Genomic DNA, 22,214 nt, shown 5'->3' with positions numbered 1-22,214 from the left:
TATAATTCAGTCAAAAAAGTAATTAATAAATAAATAATTTCTTCATAGTCACCTTGATTCACTCCCTCTCACTCATACACTCAGTGTAAGGCTATCTCCACTACACTTTTCTCACTTGTATCCATTTTCAGGTAATTTCTTTTTTTATTTTAAACCAAGAAAAGTTTCAATTTTTCCATCTAATTGGATCTGAATTTCCAATTGACTGCATCATTGTTGTTTGGGTTTGTTCTGATTTAGTTCTAGTATTTTGTGTGTGAGTATAAAGTCAATTGATGATTCAAAGACCTTCCATTTCTGATAATCTAAAATAAAAAAGTGAGAAGTGTATGCGATGATTCTTTTGTTTCAGGATCAATGCGGGAGCACGTGGTTTTATCTGTTGTTGATCCTCTTCTTGCAGCATCTTCAACTTTGCAACCTGAGCACGGTGGCGATGACGGAGATTCACTCGTTGAGGGTGCTACTCATCTCAATGATGCTGGGGGATGTGATACTCTGGAAGAGCAAGAACAAGATCACGAAAAAGACCTTACCCTAATGGTGGAGTGTCGCATTTGCCAGGAAGATGACATTATTCAAAATTTGGACATACCCTGTGGATGCAATGGAACCTTGAAGGTATTTTATACTAACTTTCCCTAGTGTGCGAATGAGGATAGTAAGCACTGCAATTGAGGCATCTTTGGATTGTGGCTTCCTGTATATTTTTAGTAAGCAATGAAGACAGTAGATTGTTGTTTTCTATGGGCGGATGGGTTATGCTATTTACCAGTAAACTCTTTGGGAAAAGTACAAGCATGGTGTTTGCATTAAATGACTTCCTCTTTCTTGAATCAATGCTTCGGATTTCAAAGGATTGGCTGTTTCCAGCAGTTATTGTGTGTGCAAGTAATTTGGACTGCATGTTGATGTGTATTCAAATGAGATAGTTTGAATTGCAATAGTTATATTCTTTTCTCATAGCTAACAACAGTTATTGATGTATAATCGTCAGTCATTTGACCATTGCTTTGCCTCCCGTTCCATCTCTTTATTGTAAACTCTGCGAAAATTGACAATTCCATCAATATTTCTTTTTTCTTTGTACAAGTTTGCTCATAGGGAATGTGTTCAGCTATGGTGCTACGAGAAGGGTGATACAATTTGTGAAATCTGCCATCAGGTGACTTGTTGAACTCTTAGTATTAGCATGGTATATTAGCACTAAGAAGCATATTTATTGTAATTCACATGTATCTTAGCTTTAGTTGTATTTTGGTCATTATTTTTTAAGGAGTTGTGGCTGTGTTTGAAGTAGGGGCTTGCTGGTTACACCCAGCATATTGATAATTTTCTTGTGGATTATATAGCTGTTACTTTGCTAGTTATCTCTGCTTTGAGAGACTGTGGGAAACCCTCATAGACATGACATTAATGATTGGAGTATGTATTGGCAACTTTTAATCTGACCTGTTCATAATTGGTTTTGGGAATCAGTGCTTGTCTAACATTGAGGCATTTATAAAGTTATCAGTGTATATTCTTATTAGATGTTTAGTGTGCAGTTGCCAACATCATGTGTATACAACAAATTTAAGACTTAGGACCTAACTCAACCCAGGACTCGACTAAAAAGGTAAGGTCTATTTAGGTTATATGACTAAGGGATGTGCCTCCCACACCCAACACCATGAGGGTGCTGGAGGCTGCAATGAAGGCAGACCAAAGCGTTAAGGTGGGCTGGGGTGATCACAATTAAGACTAGTTTCTCACAAAATTAATTTTATGGAGAATCTCAATATAGGAAAACAAACATGCCCTGAAAGATTAGAGAGAAAAAAGCAAAGCCAGAAACAATACATGGCTGTTAGCAATAGGATAAAAGAGAGATGAATGAATTCTAAGTACCAAATTGATTAGATGGAACAACAACGAAATCATAGGGCCAGAAGATTGCATTTTTTTACTTGCTCAGATTAAGTTCTAGTTTTTTCACAGAAAAGTTCTCTTGACATTCAGCCATTCAAACCTGACTATTCTGCGACATCAACTGTCTACCATCCTGGAGATACTTCAATTGATATCAGGTGATTCCACCTTTTTGACTTGATGTTATTCTTTTTGATATAAACAAGAATCTTTATATTTATATATGTAGATACAGTGGCAATCTCGCCTTGCTTATTTGTTTTCCTTCTAGACTTCATTATATTGAGTGAGACTAAATGTAAGAGATCTCTGATGGAAAGAGTGGAGGAATTTGTTGGGGGCTAGGTGGGTTTAAGATTATTTATTAGCCTTCTTCCCTTTTATGCTAGTCTATATCCATTTTTTTATGTAGTTTATATTCTTGCTATATTTTGAATACCTCTTGTTCAGGCTAAACTATCATTATCTGCTCTATGTCCTGCGTCTGGTTTTATATCTTAAAATATGCTTCTGCATATTGGGCAGTGATGACTGGGAAAGCTCTAGTATTCCTTTAGATTTGCACAATTCTCGACTTTTGGCTATTGCAGCTGTAGAGCACCAAGTTCCAGAGATTCGTGAAGGTTATGCCAATGCTGCTGGCACCGATGGAATTACATTGTGGCACTCGGTTGGTCTAATTGTAAGCGTTTTTAATTTGTTCATGAAGCTCAATAGTGTGTTTTTCAAATCTTTTATATTAGTCATGAGAATTGATATTATTAAATTTTTTCTTTCCTAACACTTTAAAAAATTGTAATTTAAGCCTAACCCAATTTCACTAAACCAATTTGGTAAAGTGAGGTTTGCTTCCATTTATATGTTATAATTTGATCATATCTCAAGTTATACGCCAAGGATTGAACATCTCGGATATTAGACTAAGAGGAACTAGGTAACGGGTAACATGGTAGGCTCAACAATTTTGGCTAAGATAAATTCTGAATGACTCTAATACCATGTTAAAGTATAAGAAAGAGAGAAACATTGAACTGAAACCATATGTTTTTGAGACTACATGAGTACTTTATTTATATTGAGAAAAAGATATAAATACAATAAATCGGTAACATTTGATATCCCCTAATAACAAAGATATTATACGTGACATGAGTAAAAAAGAATGTTTCTAATAATAGATATATAATCTGGATATTCCTGATTATATAGGTTCAACTCTTTATTTCTATAATTATAACACTCTCCCTCATTATGTGCCTAGCTTGTTACACATAATCGATCCTCGATCTTCTTAGAGATTTGGTGAATATGTCAGCTAATTGTTTATTAGAGTTGACAAATATAGTAGTATCTCCAAACTCTAGTTTTTCTCTTAATAAAATGACAATCCACTCAATATGTTTGGTTCTTTCATGAAAGATAGGATTAAGGAAATGTGTAATATTTCCTGGTTGACACTAGTTGAATAGGTCATCTTAAATAGACTTTATTGAAAAGCTGCAATGTGCTTTGTGATGTAACAAGTTTCTAGATTTGATCTTTCTTATTCTTTTCTCATTCATTGTATGTGAACTTCTAGTGTCATTATAAATATGAGAACCCTAAGAAAGGGGAATCAAGCTCTCAAATTTATTCTCTATTCTTTTATATTTTTCTCAATTGTCACATACAAGATGCATTTGAGAACTTTCTTCAAATTTAAGCTCTTTGAGGAGTTGGTTTAGCCATATGAGCTTACAAGTGACTAATATCATTGTCCTATATTGTGCTTTTGTAGTTGACTGTCATCGCATCTTATTTTGTCCTTTTCTATGATATTAAATTACCTCCAACAAGAATACAATTCCCTGAAGTGGAGGGTCTATAGCTTGGTGCCCCTGCCTAGACAACATCAAATAACAATTCGAGTCTTGGCTTTATTTTTGTAAATGAGATCTTTTCCATGAGTCTTCTTAATATATTTTAGGATCCATACAACTAAATTTCAATGATCTTGACAAGGAGAGTTTAAAGTTGACCTATTACACTCATTACAAAGACGATTGCGAGACGGGTCATAGTGAGGTAATTTAGCTCACCAACTAACCTTCTTTATCTTTTAGGATCAAAATACAGTTCTCTTTAGTCAGGTACAAGTTTGACATTTGGATCCATTGGTTTGTCTACAAGCTTAGCATCTATAATTATTGTGTCTTCTAGAATATCAAGAGAATATTTTCTTTAAGATATGACCAAATCATCCTTGGATTATGCCACTTCTATACCAAAGATATATTTTGTTCTTGTTGTACTATACCCTCGTTATCATTACTTGCGAGAACAATGTTATCCACGTACACAATTTGATAAATATATCCTTGGGGAGAATGATGATACAAAGAATGATAACATCAATTTGTTTCATTCCAAATTGTTGGATGACTATTCAAAAATGTTCAAACTATTGGGGTGATTGCTTGAGACCATACAACGAGTTGTGTGGGCAACATACCATATTAGATGATTTCTTGGTTTTTGATATTATTCATAGAGGAGCAATTACTTTTAAATAGAATATAAAGACATAATAACTAAAAATCCTAATTTATAATGGATATAATCTATTCCTGTAGTTCAAGAACAATGATCTTGTACAATAAATATAAAATATACTATCAACCTATTAATCCTCCTAATTATCCTCTAAAATATGGAATGCAATTAATTCCTAATTATGTAATTAAAAATGTACAAGGAAATATTAACTGCAACATAAATCATAGGATTTTGACACCCCCCTCAAGTTGGTGAGTGGACGTCATCCATTCCAACTTGTCAACAATATATTGAAATGTAGCACCACTTAGCCCTTTTGTCAATATATCTGCTAGTTGATATCCATAGGATATAGATGGCATACATAATGTCCCATTATCCAATTTCTCCGTTATGAAGTTTCTGTCTACTTCAACATGCTTAATTCTAATATGTTACATTGGATTATGTGCAATATTTATTGCGGAATTGTTATCACAATACAGTCTCATAGGCTTCTTCCAATCAATATTCAGGTCTTTTAAAATTATTTTTAATTATAGTATTTCACCAATCCCTAAGGCCATGGCTCTAAACTTTGCCTTTGCACTTGATCTTGCTACATCATTTTGTTTCTTGCTCCTCAAAGTGACACAATTTCCTCTAAGAAAAGTGCAATATTCAGAGGTAGATTTTTTGTCATCTATAGAACCTGCATAATCAATGTCTGGGTAGGTTTCTATGCTTATATCATTCCCCTTTGTAAATTGAATTCCTTTTCGAAGAGTTCCTTTCAAGTAGTGTGGAATGTGTTAAACAACTCTGAGACAAGGCTTCTTTGGATTATGCATGTACTGACTTACAACCCCTACAACATAGGCAATGTCAGGCCTAGTGTGAGACAAGTAGATTAATTTCCCAACCAATTTTTGTCAGATTGTCTATCCATAACTACGTCTTCAATTGATTCACCAAATTTGTGATTTTGTTCACTAGGTGTATCTATTGGTTTGCTTCCTAATTTACTAGTTTGAGCCAATAAATTCAGAGCATACTTTTTTTTTGGGAGATGAAAATACCATGATGGGAATAATCCATTTCAGTGCCCAAGAAATATCTCAATTTGGCTAACTCCTTTATTTCAAATTCTGGTTTCAAACATTTTTTAAAAGCTCCTATTCATGCTTGATCATTTTCAATTACAAGTTACAACTATATCATCTATATAGACAATTAGTGCAATAATGCCCAAGTTGAATGTTTAATAAATAACATATGATCACCTTGGTTTTGGTTGTACCCCATGGTCAGAGACGGTTTAATCCATAGAGTGAATTCCTTAGTTTACACACCTTTTCCTCCTCAACTTCAAACCTAGGTGGGACCTCCATGTAAATTTCTTCCTCAAGATTGCCATGCTAAAAAACATTTGTGACATCAAATTGATGAAAACTTCATCCGTAGTTAGTTGCAAGGGACAAAAATAACAATATTCATCTTTGCAATAGGTTAAAAAGTTTCAAGATAGTCAATGCCATATGTTTGAGTATACCCTGTAACTAATAACCTTGTCTTATATCTGTTAGGGAATGGAGGGTCTATGAGAGAAGAAAGGGAAAACAGAGGACTTAACTGCTAGTCAGTTAAGTGGGTTTGGGAAAGAGGCCTATATAAGGACCTCTTTGTTGTATCAGTTAGGTGGTTAGACATTTGTTGATTTGTTGACCGGTCATAGCACTTGGTGAAGGAGGTTAAGCTCCTGGACTATTTTGTATTCTTGTTTCTTTCTTGTGAATACACACCCATTATTCATCCCATACTGTGTGGTGTTTGTTTCTGTGAGCGTAAGAGTGTGAGTGAGTTAGATTTCTTACTTGAATCTCTAACAAAGTGGTCCGACCTGCCGGATCTGTGCGGAGGAGAGAGGGTGCTATGGAGGGAAGGATGAACGTTGTTGAGGGGCGATTGGAGCACATCGAGATGGCTGTGGATGGGATGAAAGCGAAATCAACGGCGAATCGGCAAGAATCTATTGCCATGCGCAAAGACATCCAAGAACTAATGCGGATGATGGGGGCTCGCGCCAAAATAGCTGATGACAATTCTGGCGGGAGCCAGGGGTCCGTCAACGATCATAGGGGTGGCCGTCCCAATGATGGTGGAGGAGGAGGAGGCGGGGAGCGTCCCGAAACGCTACCCAATTGGAGAAGAAGGGTGGAATTGCCCACCTTTGAAGGACCCGACCCTTTGAACTGGATTAGTAGGGCGGAGAAATTTTTCGTGATCCAAAGAGTGGCGGAAGAGGAGAAAGTTGAGCTGGCGCACATTAGTATGGAGGGGAGCGCCGGGTATTGGTTTAAATTATGGCAAGATAAGGCAAAGGATCAATCATGGGAGGGGCTGAAGGAAGCGTTGTTGATACGATTTGAGAGCCGACACCGTGGGGGAATTTTTGAGAGGATGGCGGCGATCCGACAAACGGGCACCGTGGAAGAATACGTCAGGGAATTCGAGGCGTTAGCGGGACAGACGAAGGAATTCTCTGATCACCAGCTGTTGGGATATTTTTTGGCGGGATTACGAGAGGAGTTGAGATGTCAGATGAGGCCACACGACCCGCGAGATCTGATGACCGCGATGAAGATCGCGCGTGACGTCGAAGAGGCTCTTCGGGGCCTAGGATTGATGGGATGGGCCGGAACCAAGAACCCATCTCCATGGGGGCGACCTTCCGGTGGAGGAGCGGTGGTGGCTAGGACCGAGCCACAGAGAAGCACTTCGGGAAGAACTAGTCCGGCCGAAAGCAGTGGGTCAGTGAGACAAGACAGAGCGACGGGGAATGTGACGGCGAGAAGCGGAAATGTCGGCGGAGGGGAGAACAGGGGAAGAAACACACGTAACCTACCTTACCCAGAGTTTCTGAAACGCCGGGAAGAAGGCCTGTGTTTTCGTTGTGGGGGACCTTTCAGCCCTGGCCATCAGTGTCCGGAGAAGAGTTTGCGGGTGGTGTTACTGGCCGAAGATGAAGAAGGTGGTGAAGAGGGGATGGAGGTCGAAACAGAAACCCCATGCATGGAGCTATCGACGTTCTCTGCCGGGGGATTAACCCAGCCCAAGACGCTGAAACAGCAAGGTCGAGTGGGGGAGAAAGACGTTCTAATTCTGGTCGACAGTGGCGCCAGCCACAACTTCGTGAGTAGACGGTTGGTGGAGGAACTGCAGCTTGCACAGGAGGACACCCCTCCCTACCAGGTGAGTCTGGGAGACGGACGTAAGAAAAGGGCCCGTGGATGTTGCCCGAAGGTAGTGGTCGACATGGGGGGAGTTGCGATAGAGGAAAAATTTTACTTGTTCGACCTGGGGGGTGTCGACATGATCCTAGGAGTGGAGTGGTTGGCCAAGCTGGGGGAAATTACCCTCAACTGGAGGGAGTCCACCATGGCGTTCAAACATGCAGGGAGAAGGGTGGTTGTTAAGGGCGATCCGAAGTTGGAAAAAAGGGTGGTCGGACCGGAGAAGTTGCTGAAGCTGAGTGAGGTGGAGGCTTGGGCGATGGTCTGGAGTTTGGAGGGCGAGAAGGGGAGCGAGAAGAAGGGAGAAAAAGAAGAGTTGTCTTAAGAGCGGAATTTTGCTTGGACTAAGGCTGCCAAGGAAGCGATGGGAAGATTGAAGTGTTTGATTGTTGGGGAATGGATTTTATGGGACCATTACCTTCTTCCTACAACAATGAATACATTTTAGTGGCAGTGGATTATGTCAGTAAGTGGGTGGAAGCTGCAGCATGCCAAAAGAATGATGCCAAGACAATTGTCAAATTTCTCAAAAGACAAATCTTCTCAAGATTTGGTGTGCCTAGGATCCTCATAAGTGATGGAGGATCACATTTCTGTAATTCTCAATTGGCTAAGGTCTTGTCACATTATGATGTGAGACACAAGATTGCCTCTCCATATCATCCTCGGACCAATGGCCAAGCTGAAGTTTCTAACCGGGAAATTAAAAGAATCCTTAAAAAGACTGTTTCATCTTCAAGAAAGGATTGGGCTGGAAAGTTAGATGATGTCCTTTGAGCATATAGGATTGCCTTAAAGACTCCTGTGGGGCTAACACCCTTCCAGTTAGAATATGGCAAGTCATGTCATCTCCCGGTTGAGATGGAACATAAGGCATATTGGGCATTAAAATTCCTTAACTTTGATTCTTCTCTTTGTGCAGGTAAAAGAAAGCTTCAGTTGCAAGAGTTGGAGGAAATGAGGATGACTGCTTATGATTCTTCTAGAAAATATAAAGAAACGGTCAAGATGTACCATGACAAAAAGTTGATCAAAAGAGAATTTCAACCTGGACAACAGGTATTGTTGTTCAATTCCAGATTCAAATTGTTTACAGGTAAGTTGAAATCTAAATGGTCTGGTCCTTTTGTGATAAAGGTAGTCAAGCCTTATGGTGCTGTAGAATTGATGGATCCAAATTCTGAGGATCAAAATAAAAGTTGGATTGTGAATGGTCAAAGATTGAAACATTACTTGGGTGGTGAGGTTGAACGCCTCACCACAATTATTCATTTATCTGAACCATGAATTTTCAAGGTCAAGCTAGTGACGTTGAAGAAGCGCTTGCTAGGAGGCACCCTAGCACGTTTGTTTCTATGTGTGTTTGTTGCTCTAATTGTTAATTTTGAGTGTGGAGAGGAATTGTTGATGAAGCTTGAGAGTTGATTTCTGACACTCCAATCGCACAGCGCACAACTGAGGTGCGCTCAGCGACCAGAGCATTTTAGGAAGCAGTGATGTGCTCGCACAATGCATTCCATGCGATGGGTAGAGAGAAAAAAATTCGAACAGCGCACCATATGCGCTTTGCGGTCCAAAATTTAATTTTCTCTCTATAATGCGATCCGCATAGCACATTTGGATTGCAAAGCAAAAAAAATCATTGGAGCAAGTTGGGAGAAATTGAGCCATTAATTCGCATAGCACACACCATGCGCTATGCTAGCAAAACTTTGAGGGAGCTCACTGCCAAATAATTCGTTGTGCGAAACGTTGCGCAGAGCGAACAAAAATATGAGGATGATTATGTTTGACTAGTCTCGCAATGCGAAATGAACAATTAATGAAGAAAAGCATATAGAATATAGAACCAATTCAATACATGAGAGTTTCAAAGGATTACATCGGTTCCCCAACAACAATGAAGGTTTAGTTCACCATAGACATGGTTAAACTAGATGAAAAACAATGAAAGAATGAAAGATAGAACCATAGAAGTTGAAGAATAGAGCTTGAGCATCTGATAACAGTTGAAAAACTGTTATTTTTGTACTTAATTTTGACCTTAAAGACAACCTTTATGACCTAAAAATATGAGGATGATTATGTTTCCCGCTGTGCGACTTAGAATCAATATATATCATGCAACAAACTTAAATTTCTAAGTCTCAGCAGCCACACTATGGACAAAGTCGCACTAGTCTTGATCATAGACATCTATGCCGATAACAGACAGATAATCACTGAACAAAAAAGTTGTTAGGATATTTATCCTATTTTATCATCATTATAGTGTGTCAAGGGTTACCCTATTTATCATGATTATATTGTGTCTAGGATTACCCTATTTATCATGATTATATTGTGTCTAGGGTTACCCTATTTATCATGTATTTGTGTATCAATTTATTCTTATAAATAGAAGATTGTGAGAGGGATCAATTAAGCCCTCAAGAATTATTTCTTTTCAATCTTAAGTTGGTATCAGAGCGGGTCGATCTCGCTCTGGTTTCTGTCTCGTAATATATATCTGTTCGGCGCCACAGTTCTTCGTCGCCCGCCGCTGCCCGCCGCTGCCCGCCGTCGGCCACCGTCAACCGCCGGCCACCGTCGCCGTCGCCGGCCACCGTCTGGCCACCGTCCGGCCACCGTCGCCGTCGCCGGCCACCGTCCGGCCACCGTCGCCGCCGGCCACCGTCGTCGGACGACGTTCACCGCCCGCCGTTGCCGGCCACCGGTCGTCCATCACTGTCACAGTTTCCTTCGTCTAAACCCTTAGGGTTTTCTTGTTTCTCGCTAGTACTATTTGTCTTCTTCAGAGATGGCGTCTGGCAGTACTCTTTCCTTCTCTGGAAGTCCATCAATTACCTCCGAGAAGCTAAATGGAAAAAATTATCTATCATGGTCTGCTGCGGTTGAAATGTGGTTCCTCGGCCAAGGGCATTATGACCACCTTGAGCGAGATGGAAGCCATGTGCCTATTGAAAAAGCTGCTCAGTGGAAACAAGCAGATTTCCAGTTGTGTACCCTGTTATGGCAATCAGTGGAACCCAAACTTCTTGTATCTTTGAGGGCTTTCAAAACTTGTCACTCCTTTTGGAAGAAAGCCCAAAACATTTATGCCAACGATATTCAACGTCTCTATGACACTACGAACAAGCTTGCATCTCTTAAAATGGCTGACCATGATATGGTGTCCTTCATGGCTGAAGCCCAATCTGCTGTCGAAGAACTTAGGATGTTTTTGGAAGTAGATCCATTAGAGGATATCAAAAAGAAACTAGACAAATTTTACATGGTGTTGATCCTTCGTGCCCTACATCCCGATTTTGATCATCTCAGAGATCAACTTCTAACTAGTCATGAGGTCCCCTCTATGGAAACATTGACCACTCGCCTTCTGCGTGTCCCGGTATCTCAAACTCAAGAAGCGCATGAACTAGTGGAACCATCTGTCATGGTTGCCACACGAGGAAGAGGAAGACGTGGCACTAGAGGAGGAGGACGAGGAGGTCGGGGACGTACTCAATGCACATATTGTAAAAGGATGGGTCATACTCAAGAGAATTGCTACTCCTTACATGGTTTCCCTTCCAAAACCGCCAATATTTCGAAGACTGAAACTTCCACTTCGAAAACTGAAACCTCCACTTCTATGTTTTCTGAGGATGAATATCAAGAGTATTTAAGGTTAAAGTCTAACAGCTTGGCACAACCATCTCAATCTCCCAATACATCAACAGCCTGCGTTTCTCAATCTATGGAATGTCAAAATTCATGGGTAATTGACTCAGGTGCTTCTGATCACATTTCTGGTAATAGCTCTTTGTTCTCATCTATTTCCTTTCGAGAAAAACCTCATTTCATAACCCTTGCAAATGGATCTAAAACTTCTTCCAAAGGAGTCGGTCATGTTTCTTTGTCTCCCTCCCTCAATCTCAACTCAGTCCTTTTTGTCCCTAATTGTCCTTTTAATTTAATTTCCTTAAGCCAGTTGACTAAAATGTTAAATTGTTCAATAACCTTTGATCATAAATCTTTTGTTATACAGGAGCGTGGTTCGGGGAGACAGATTGGAGAAGGATATGAAGCTGGCGGATTATACCATTTTGGATCTCGTCCACGGGTGTCTTGTGTTGCTGCTCCTAATCCTAAAGTGCTACATGATCGACTTGGTCATCCTCATTTGTCCAAATTAAAAAAGATGTGTCCTGAACTTAGTGGTCTCCAAACCTTAGAATGTGAGTCATGTCAATTAGGAAAACATGTTAGACCTTTCTTTCCTAAAAGGTCTCAATCAATATGTAATTCTAGTTTTTCCATCATCCATTCTGATATATGGGGACCTAGTCGTATCTCCTCCTTTGGTTTTAGATATTTTGTTACCTTTATTGATGAATATTCAAGATGTACTTGGGTTTATCTTATGAAAAATCGTTCTGAATTGTTAGCTATCTTTACATCCTTTTTGAATGAAATCAAGAATCAATTTGGTCAAGTAATCAAAATATTAAGAACTGATAATGCAAAAGAGTATTTCTCATCCTCCTTTTCTGCCATCTTGAGTTCCCATGGTATCTTACATCAGTCTACTTGTCCTCATACACCACAACAAAATGGTATAGCAGAACGAAAAAATAGACACTTGGTTGAAACTGCTCGTACCCTTTTGCTTGGTGCCCATATTCCTGTCCATCACTGGGGGATGCCATCTTAACTGCATGTTATCTTATTAATAGGATGCCCTCCTCCTCTCTTGATAATAAAGTCCCTTTCTCCATTTTGTTTCCTAATGATCCTCTCTTTCATACATCTCCCCGAGTGTTTGGCTGTGTATGTTTTGTTCATGACATGTCTCCAGATCTAGACAAACTCTCCGCTCGCGCTCTCAAATGTGTCTTCTTAGGCTATTCTCGACTTCAAAAAGGATATCGGTGTTACTCTCCTGAAACTAAGAAGTATTACATGTCTGCCAATGTCACATTCTTTGAACAGACTCCTTACTTCTCTCCATCTGTTCAGGATGTTTCTATCCTCCAGCAAGTCCTTCCTATTCCAATGGCTGAGTCGAATAGCTCCACTGTCTCTGTAATTCCAAGTCTTGATCACAATCCTTCTACACCTGTTTCTCCATATACTAAGATCATCCCACACAGGGCCTCAATGGATAGTCCACCTCCCCAAGACAATGGTGAATCTCCTACTTCAGATTCTTCTCCCTCGTCACCTCCTCCCACGCCTCCTGGTGCAAATGATTCAGCATGGCCTATTGCCCTCAGAAAAGGTACTCGTTCCACTCGGAACCCTCATCCCATTTATAATTTTCTAAGCTATCATCGATTGTCGCCCTCCTATTTTTCTCTTTTATCCTCAGTGTCCTCTGTTGTTATACCCAAGAATGTGAAAGAAGCACTTGATCATCCTGGATGGCGACAAGCTATGATTGCAGAAATGCAGGCTCTTGACCACAGTAATACTTGGGAGCTGGTGCCCCTTCCCCCAGGAAAAAAGGCGGTTGGTTGTCGATGGGTGTATGCAGTTAAAGTTGGCCCTGATGGTGAAATTGATCGGCTCAAAGCTCGGCTTGTTGCAAAAGGTTACACTCAGGTTTATGGTCTTGATTATTGTGACACTTTCTCTCCTGTTGCCAAGATGATTACTATTCGTCTCTTCTTTGCCATGGCAGCCATTCGTCACTGGCCACTTCTCTCGGGAAATGTGTTTACTTAATAGTATATGTTGATGATATTGTCATTACAGGAAATGATGCTGTTGGAATATCTCAACTAAAAGAGTACTTGTGTAGACATTTTCAAACCAAGGATCTTGGAAGTCTCAAATACTTCTTAGGCATTGAAGTAGCGCAATCAAAAGATGGAGTTGTAATCTCCCAAAGGAAGTATGCTCTTGATATATTACAAGAAACAGGCATGATTGATTGTAGACCGGTAGACAGTCCCATGGACCCAAACCAGAAATTAAGGACAGAAGAAGGTGAATTATTCTCCGATCCAGAGAGGTATAGGAGGCTGGTTGGCAAACTGATTTATCTCACTATTACAAGGCCAGATCTATCCTTTGCAGTTGGAGTGGTTAGTCAGTTCATGCAGGCTCCATGTGTTGACCATTGGAATGCTCTCATTCGCATTCTAAGGTATGTAAAGAAGGCTCCCGGGCAAGGATTGTTATATGAAGATAAAGGAAGCATTCATGTATCTGGGTATTGTGATGCAGATTGGGCAGGTTCACCTATTGATAGACGGTCTACAACAGGATATTGTGTTTTTCTGGGAGGAAACATTATTTCATGGAAAAGTAAGAAACAGAATGTAGTAGCTCGATCAACCGCGGAAGCCGAGTATAGGGCAATGGCATCATTAACATGTGAACTTATATGGGTGAAACAATTCCTTCAAGAGCTTAAATTTTGTGACATCCATACTATGAAGATGTATTGCGACAATCAAGCTGCTCTCCACATTGCATCAAATCCAGTGTTTCACGAGAGGACTAAACATATAGAAATTGATTGTCATTTTGTTCGTGAAAAGTTGTTGACCAAATAAATATGTACTGAGTTTATTGGGTCAAACGATCAACTTGCAGATGTATTGACTAAGTCATTAAGGGGTCCTCGGATTGAGTTTATTTGTTCCAAGCTTGGTACATACAATTTGTATGCTCCAGCTTGAGGGGGAGTGTTAGGATATTTATCCTATTTTATCATCATTATAGTGTGTGAAGGGTTACCCTATTTATCATGATTATATTGTGTCTAGGATTACCCTATTTATCATGATTATATTGTGTCTAGGGTTACCCTATTTATCATGTATTTGTGTATCAATTTATTCTTATAAATAGAAGATTGTGAGAGGGATCAATTAAGCCCTCAAGAATTATTTCTTTTCAATCTTAAGTAAAGTAAAAGAACAAGAGAACCAAACCTGAACTGAAGTGTGTGAGTGAAAAGAGGAACGTTAAGCAGAGAATGAAACACTTGAATGGACCGAATCAAAGCCAAGAAGCTTGGAAGTGGTGGCAATGGAGGAAAAAGGGAGAAGTTTTGAGAGGAGAATTGGTGGCGCTGTGCGAAAATGAAAGAGCAATGTGGTGGCTAGGGTAAAAATGAAAAGTGGTAAATATAAACAAGAAAGAGTAAAAATAAAAAACTGGACGAGTAGATTCGCAGAGTGCACCATAGATGTGCGCTGTGCGAATAAGCTCGTAATTAATGCTTCCCTCTTTTTCTGAACATTTTGAATATTTTATTATTTTTATGAATTTTGAAAGTCAGTCGCTAAGCGCACCTCAGTTGTGCGCTACGCGAATAAACTTTTTTTTATAACTACTCTCGCTCAGCGCACCTCAGCTGTGCGCATTGCGAGACTAGTCAAACATAATCATCCTCATATTTGTGTTCGCTCTGCACAATGTTTCGCACATCGAATTATTTGGCAGTAAGCTCCCTCAAAGTTTTGCTAGCATAGCACATGGTGTGTGCTATGCAAATTAATGGCTCAATTTCTCCCAGCTTGCTCCACTGATTTTTTTTGCTTTGCAATTCAAATGTGCTATGCGGATCACATTACAGAGAGAAAATTAAATTTTGGACCGCAAAGCGCATATGGTGCGCTGTGCGAATTTTTTTCTCTCTACTCATCGCATGGAATGCGCTGTGCGAGCACACCACTGCTTCCTAAAATGCTCTGGTCGCTGAGCGCACCTCAGTTGTGCGCTGTGCGTTAGAAATCAACTCTCAAGCTTCATCAACAATTCCTCTCCACACTCAAACTTAACAATTACAACAACAAACACACATAGAAACAAACATGTGCTAGGGTGCCTCCTAGCAAGCGCTTCTTTAACGTCACTAGCTTGACCCAGAAAATTCATGGTTCAGATAAATGAATAATTGTGGTGAGGCATTCAACCTCACCACCCAAGTAATGTTTCAGTCTTTGCCCATTTACAATCCAACTTCTATTTTGATCCTCAGAATTTGGATCCATCAATTCTACAGCACTATAAGACTTGACTGCCTTAATCACAAAAGGACCAGACCATTTAGATTTCAACTTACCTAGAAACAGTTTGAATATGGAATTGAACAACAGTACCTGTTGTCCAGGTTGAAATTCTCTTTTGATCAACTTTTTGTCATGGTACATCTTGACCTTTTCTTTATATTTTCTGGAAGAATCATAAGCAGTCATCCTCATTTCCTCCAACTCTTGCAACTGAAGCTTTCTTTTTCCTGCACAAAGAGAAGAATCAAAGTTAAAGAATTTTAATGCCCAATATGCCTTATGTTCCATCTCAACCGGGAGATGACATGACTTGCCATAGACTAACTGGAAGGGTGTTAGCCCCACAGGAGTCTTTAAGGCAGTCCTATATTCCCAAAGAACATCATTTAACTTTGCAGCCCAATCCTTTCTTGAAGATGAAACAGTCTTTTTAAGGATTCTTTTAATTTCCCGGTTGGAAACATCAGCTTGGCCATTGGTCTGAGGATGATATGGAGAAGCAATCTTGTGCCTCACATCATAATGTGACAAGACCTTAGCCAATTTAGCATTACAGAAATGTGATCCTCCATCACTTATGAGGATCCTAGGCACACCAAATCTTGAGAAGATTTGTCTTTTTGAGAAATTTGACAACTGTCTTGGTATCATTCTTTTGGCATGCTGCAACTTCCACCCACTTACTGACATAATCCACTGCCACTAAAATGTATTCATTGTTGTAGGAAGAAGGTAATGGTCCCATAAAATCCATTCCCCAACAATCAAACACTTCAACCTCTAAAATAGCCTGCAGTGGCATCTCATGTCTTTTTGAAATGCTTCCAGTTCTTTGGCATTTGTCACAACCTTTTGCATGAGCATGTGCATCTTTAAATAAGGTTGGCCAAAAGAAACCAGATTGAAGCACTTTGGCGGCTGTCCTTTCTCCATTATAATGTCCTCCATATGGCGAATTGTGACAATGCCATAGATTTGGGCAACATCACCAACTAACTAATGCTACACGTTACAAACCGAGTATTATTTGGAACATGACAATTTTTGGCTAATAAGCCAAGTATTATTTGAACACTCAACCACTTTTGGCTTAAAATCTTAGTATATTTTGGAAAACACAACCACTCTTTGCCAAACAACCCCAATATTTTTTGGAACACAACCACTCTTGACTAAACCACTTATATTGTTTGGAATCGTAGCCATTCTTGACAAATAACTAATGGCATTTTCTGTTGAGAGATGTGTGTGTGCATTGCTTGAAAACACTCATCCTCCAACCTTCCCTCAAAAGAAAAAGAGATTGGCTCTAACAAACACAAACACTATCCATAATGATAAACACAAATCCTTAGACTAGAGCATATTTGTTTTGCCAAAGTTATTCTCGCTTGTGTTATTTGGGAACTCCCTAACTAGCCAGAAGCATGCAAAAGAAAATCAAACCACTTGGGGCAATCCTTTTTCAGTAAATTCTTTCCATACTCGTTTCCTATCTTGAACGAAACTCATGCCTAAAACCTAGGGCAACTTTGACATTCATACTCAATTTTCTTCAAAATAAGAAAATTACTAGAAGTAGATTGTTACTGCAAAATCCATAAATGCAAATAAGCAGTCAGACCAAGTATCATTAGAAGAAATTTTAAAAAGTGATGTAGTCAATAGAGATAAAAATTAGAGGTAGAGCTTGAGTTAGAACCTGAGGACATAGTAAAAAGTATTGTTTGCATATCAAACAACTCTGACTAAGACACTAAGTATGTTTTGGAACACAACTACTTTTTGCTAATAATCTAGGTTTGTATAAAGATGTGATCAAACATCTTATGATGTATACAATTATATGAACTCTTTTCTAGTTTGCTATATGAAAACAACAATGTTCTATGCAAAGCTTTTAAGAGAGCGGAAATATTTTGGTAGTGTTTTGGAACTTAGCAATCATTCATTGCTCCGTCTTCTTCTTCAAAGGATAACTTTATATAGAGTTTGGAAGAATGAGCCGTTGCAAATCCCATTTTGGTTGTTGAGAGATTTTGAACTTAGATAGCTTCATCTTCTAGCATCTGACGAGCATGGATGGAGAGATGCATTAAATGCATTCCATGCAGCATTAAATGTCAATCTCCTTTTCAAGCAACATCATGATAGATGACAATACTTATCAACACAAGGTTAGAAAACTTTTTTCTCAAAACAAAGTAAAAGAAAAGACTATACAACACAAATAGCTTGATTAGAGTTGACAAAAGCTTGTGTCAAGTTGGTTGTTGAGACAAAATAGCTTTAACTCAAATCCCAAGTGATCTTGATGTAAATTTGTGCTTTGCGAATCATTTGGGGAACATATTCAAGGATATTTTTGTTAGGTACAATGTAAGCTTAAAGACGTCTGTAAAAGTTTTCACTTATCAAATGAAGTACTTGTATCTTGCAAGATCTACATTTTTCTATAATTCATTGTCTTCAAACGAAGCATCTTCATGTTTTATACTTTGGTGTGACAAACATTAAATCAAAACTATGAGGCTGAGGGGACTTTACTCTAACATCTTTGATAAAGTTTTAATGTTACTAGAGATGGATCAACAGGGAATATAGGAGGAACTGATGATTCAGTAGGAGAAGTGGAATACCTATCTATCTTCTCAATGCTAGCAATATGGTTAGAAAAGATAGGAGAATCTATTCTGTAGGTTGATATGGGGTTGGAAGACATTTACTTTTTCTGAAAAGCTAGAGGGAAATAAAAATTTAGTAGAGGGTGTCAAAATAGTGAAAGCGAATCTGGGAGAAAAGTTTGCTAAAAGAATTCTTCTGGAGAAAGTGGGTCTACAAGACGGTTTGAAAAAGGTTCTAGATATCATTTTTATAGAGTAAAATTTAAGTCTAAATCAAGCTCACAAAATTGGCTTGATAAGGTAGGTTTGTACTCACTTATATATTATAATTTGATCATATCTCTGATTGATGAGAGATTTTCAACACTAACTTCATCCATGGGACCACTGCACCTTTTCTGATCGTTGTCCTACAAATATATTTGTGTATGTGATGTGTGGTACCTACCCATGTATTTCTGTTGGGTGTATGGTTGCAATATTGTATTTCTCATGTTTACTTCTTTGGGTCTAGTGTCTGATGGGTGCTTTTTGTCATGTTAATTCTTATATGGAAATAGATCCCTATATTTGTATATATTAAATGGTTTTCCTAGTCCAATTCCTTAATATCTGTGCCTGGTTCTTTTGCAAAATTTGCAGTTAATGGCTCTTTTACTTCTGAAGTATGTTGCTCCCCTCTTCAATGCTGATGTGGAGAAAGTTTTAACGTATTTTTATGTAAGTTATAATCTAAATAATTAATCGTGCTGCATGCTATATAGCTGATTGGTTGATTTCATATACTTATTGTTTTCCAGTTTTTCTTTCTTCGTACGGCGGCTGTTGTCCTTCCTTGGTATCTTATGGCCTGGATAATTCGCGTAATACAGCATCAAAGGCAAAGACAAGTTACTACCCTGTGCTTATTCTAATATTGAAATATGTGTTATTTTCCCTTCCTTTTTCCATTTTTCATATTTTGATTAATCATATGATGCCAATTGGTAGGCCATTTAAGATTATAATATTTAAGTGAGGGTATCAATTTGAATTGCAACGAGATATGGTGCGCATGGCATGATTCTCTTATCACTGGTGAAAAACAATGTGAAATTGAGCTTCTTGCCTGTCTATAGTCTCTACCAGAGACCTGGAAAGTTGATAGTGATTGCAGACTAAGTTTTGATGATAGGAAATGTTTTTGGCTGGGTTCTCTTCTCTACGTCTTTACTTTGTGGTTTTTATTTTTCTTTTATGAACTAACAGAGTCATGTATTTATTTTGGATCAGCAAGCACCTGAAGAACTTGCATTTATGCTACAAGCAGACGAACAAGGTTAGCAGTTTGCAATATCACCAGGATCTATTTTTCACTGATTAATTCCCGTAAGTGCTGTGGAATGCCATCCCTAATACAAGGACCTTAGAAATTGTGGTTGGATCAGTAGTGCAACAGAATAAGATCTGACGGCCCTGTTTCTGGTTCTCCATTTGTATCTTTCTCGGGTTATAATACCCCACCTCCCTCCTTTTCTCACTCTTTCTTCTGTAAATAGGTATATTATACATAATCTCATCACCCCAAATACAGCTTATATAGCTGCTGATTGGGAAATTGGTGTTATCTGGAAATGTTCAACTATGAAAATATCTGTATACAAATTTGTAGTTTATTGATGTCATTAATATATTATGAAAATAGAATAAATTGACCAAACATATTTCAAACTTTATTTTGGCCTTTTACTATTATTTTTTAGTATCAGCGAAGAAGTGTAGTTTATGTTAACCTGCCTAACTTAAAATAATCTGTCGTTCAAATTCAAGATTTGCATGCCATTTTTGTTGTTATCAACCAACTTCTATGATGAACTCTCAGGGGTAGCAGAGCTGAAAAGGGAAATTGATCATTGATTTCTATCTTCGAACAAATTATTTGAATGTGCGGCTGCAGCATTCTCCCAATAGCCGAAATGACATGGCTGATGGAATTGTTTTAAATTACGGTTGCAGTTTCATGCAGTTCTTGAAATTTTGTGAAATTGTTGTTGATGGGGGCGATTAAAACCATAAACCATGTTTGCTGGTCAGCGTTGGCTCAACAAAGTATGTAGTATGGTAGGTAATGGTACTTTCGGAGTTCCAATTGCCAGTTTTGTTCAATTCAAGATTGATATAGCATTTAGTTGCAAGTAAAGGTGTTGAAATGTGTTAAAATACGCTAGTCAAGATAGGCTTTAGCTTAGTTTAGATTGGAAAAATTTTAATTTTTTTAAAACGAGTCAAATTGAATCTAACTTATTAAAACTGTAAGTTAAAGAAACTCCTAATTTACCAACAATAGGTATTTTCATTTTTTTCATAGCCCTTTTATTATAATTAGTTATCACTTTAATTATGTAAATTGTCAATTTAATATTTTTAAAAAATAGAATATTATTCAACAATATTTTAATAATTTGGATGTTTATTTTATTTGTTTATCTAATTATATATATTTTTAAAATTTTAATTATCATTTTTATAATATTATTTAATGAAATAAATGAATATTTTAATTATCTGTCTGTTGTAAAATTTACTTTGTATTGTAATAAATATAAATATATAAAATAATTTGAGACGACAAAACATCATTATAGTTAATATTGAGATTTAATTTGTAAAATTATAACATTTTATGATTTTATACTGTATGTTAATATTCGTTGAAGGTTCCATATTCGTTTTCAGGCTGCTTTCGCATCTAGGACGAGCTCCTCCTGCCATCACCACCACCGGACTACCTTATACCACCAACAAGCTCTTCTAGGAAGCTCTGACACCTCCAAACAAGCACACCACAGTAATCACACCACCACAAAGAAGCCCACCAGCACAGGGAAGGAGGAAGAAGAAATGTGATTTCTATGGTGGGATGTGGGGACTGCTTTAAATGAAGTGGTTGAATATTGGCTAAAAGTTTTTTTTTTTTAACTACATTTAAATTTTTGGTAAGGGCAAATGGGAAATTGGAAGGTGCACAGAAAAGACTGTAATGGTGTAAGGAGAAACTCTCCTTGAATAAACTTCCGGACACGACTAAGCCAATGCTGGAAATAACTTTTTCAGAAATACTTCCACGAGAAAAATATAAAATTTTAATTTAATTTATCCACCTCAATATTTTAGAAAATTTAATTTAACAGTACATAAAAGTTGAGGGTCAGATAAGTTTCTTTTGAAATATTAATAAAAACTGGCTCAATGTTCAGTTTTTCTATGTTCTGTTGTAGCCCTTTCATAAAGATTATGATAATTATGTGCAAGTAAGTACCAGTAATTTTTTAGAGATGATATTTTATGTTTTTTGGATTTTCAGGACCAATCATTCTAACAATTGAAAACAATGAAAACCATTCTAATAGGAACTTGTTATACCATTACTCTGTTGTGTGGGTCTCTTGTTTTTCTTATTCTTGCTGAAACTGGTCCAAACTGGAGCGAGGAGGATAGAATAAAGTGCAGACAATTTTGATTATTTTTCAAATTCCGATCAAGTTAATAAAACTCAACTATATATAACGTAAAAATTGATTAAATCATGGTAGTTTAATATACAAGAATTTGTCATGTTGGGGGAAGGGTTGTAAATAGATTATAACATTGGTGTTTTAAGGTATGAATTCCTATGTGATAAGCTAGAATGATTTGGTTCAAAAACCAGCTATGGTTGAGAAAGTATATTAGCATTGATGAATCTTAAAAGCTGTATTCGCTAGAGAAGGTTTGTTTTTGAAAGCAACAGTTCACTTATTTCTTTTACTTTTCTCCTTCAGAAAACGGTCAGATATTTCTTTTACTTTAATACAGCTCTAAAGTGGTCAGAAAGAATATCTTAC

The 22,214-nt window shown here is 38.0% G+C and overlaps 1 protein-coding gene across 6 annotated transcripts; it reads left to right on the top strand.

Annotated features, from left to right (window-relative positions):
* Positions 1 to 21,482, top strand: LOC124841881 (uncharacterized). 6 transcript variants are annotated; one of them, XM_088106159.1, is made up of 9 exons: positions 1 to 131; positions 353 to 621; positions 1,094 to 1,165; positions 2,002 to 2,069; positions 2,437 to 2,593; positions 18,994 to 19,071; positions 19,152 to 19,231; positions 19,624 to 20,451; positions 21,067 to 21,482. In XM_088106159.1, the coding sequence occupies exons 2-8, from the start codon at positions 358 to 360 to the stop codon at positions 19,712 to 19,714; spliced, it is 810 nt and encodes a 269-aa protein (XP_087962285.1). In that variant the 5' UTR covers positions 1 to 131; positions 353 to 357; the 3' UTR covers positions 19,715 to 20,451; positions 21,067 to 21,482. The 6 variants fall into 6 exon arrangements, with proteins under 6 accessions (XP_087962285.1, XP_087962282.1, XP_087962284.1 ...); XM_088106156.1 differs by having other exon boundaries at positions 1,981 to 2,069; XM_088106158.1 differs by having other exon boundaries at positions 1,981 to 2,069; positions 19,624 to 20,455.
* Positions 21,483 to 22,214: the final 732 nt, after the last annotated feature.

This window comes from Vigna umbellata, chromosome 2, assembly GCF_029865625.1.
Source record: "Vigna umbellata cultivar VRB3 chromosome 2, Vumbellata_1.0, whole genome shotgun sequence".
Classification (NCBI taxonomy): domain Eukaryota; kingdom Viridiplantae; phylum Streptophyta; class Magnoliopsida; order Fabales; family Fabaceae; genus Vigna; species Vigna umbellata.
The sequence above is the reverse complement of the archived record's forward strand: the minus strand, read 5'-3'. Positions and strand labels throughout refer to the sequence as shown.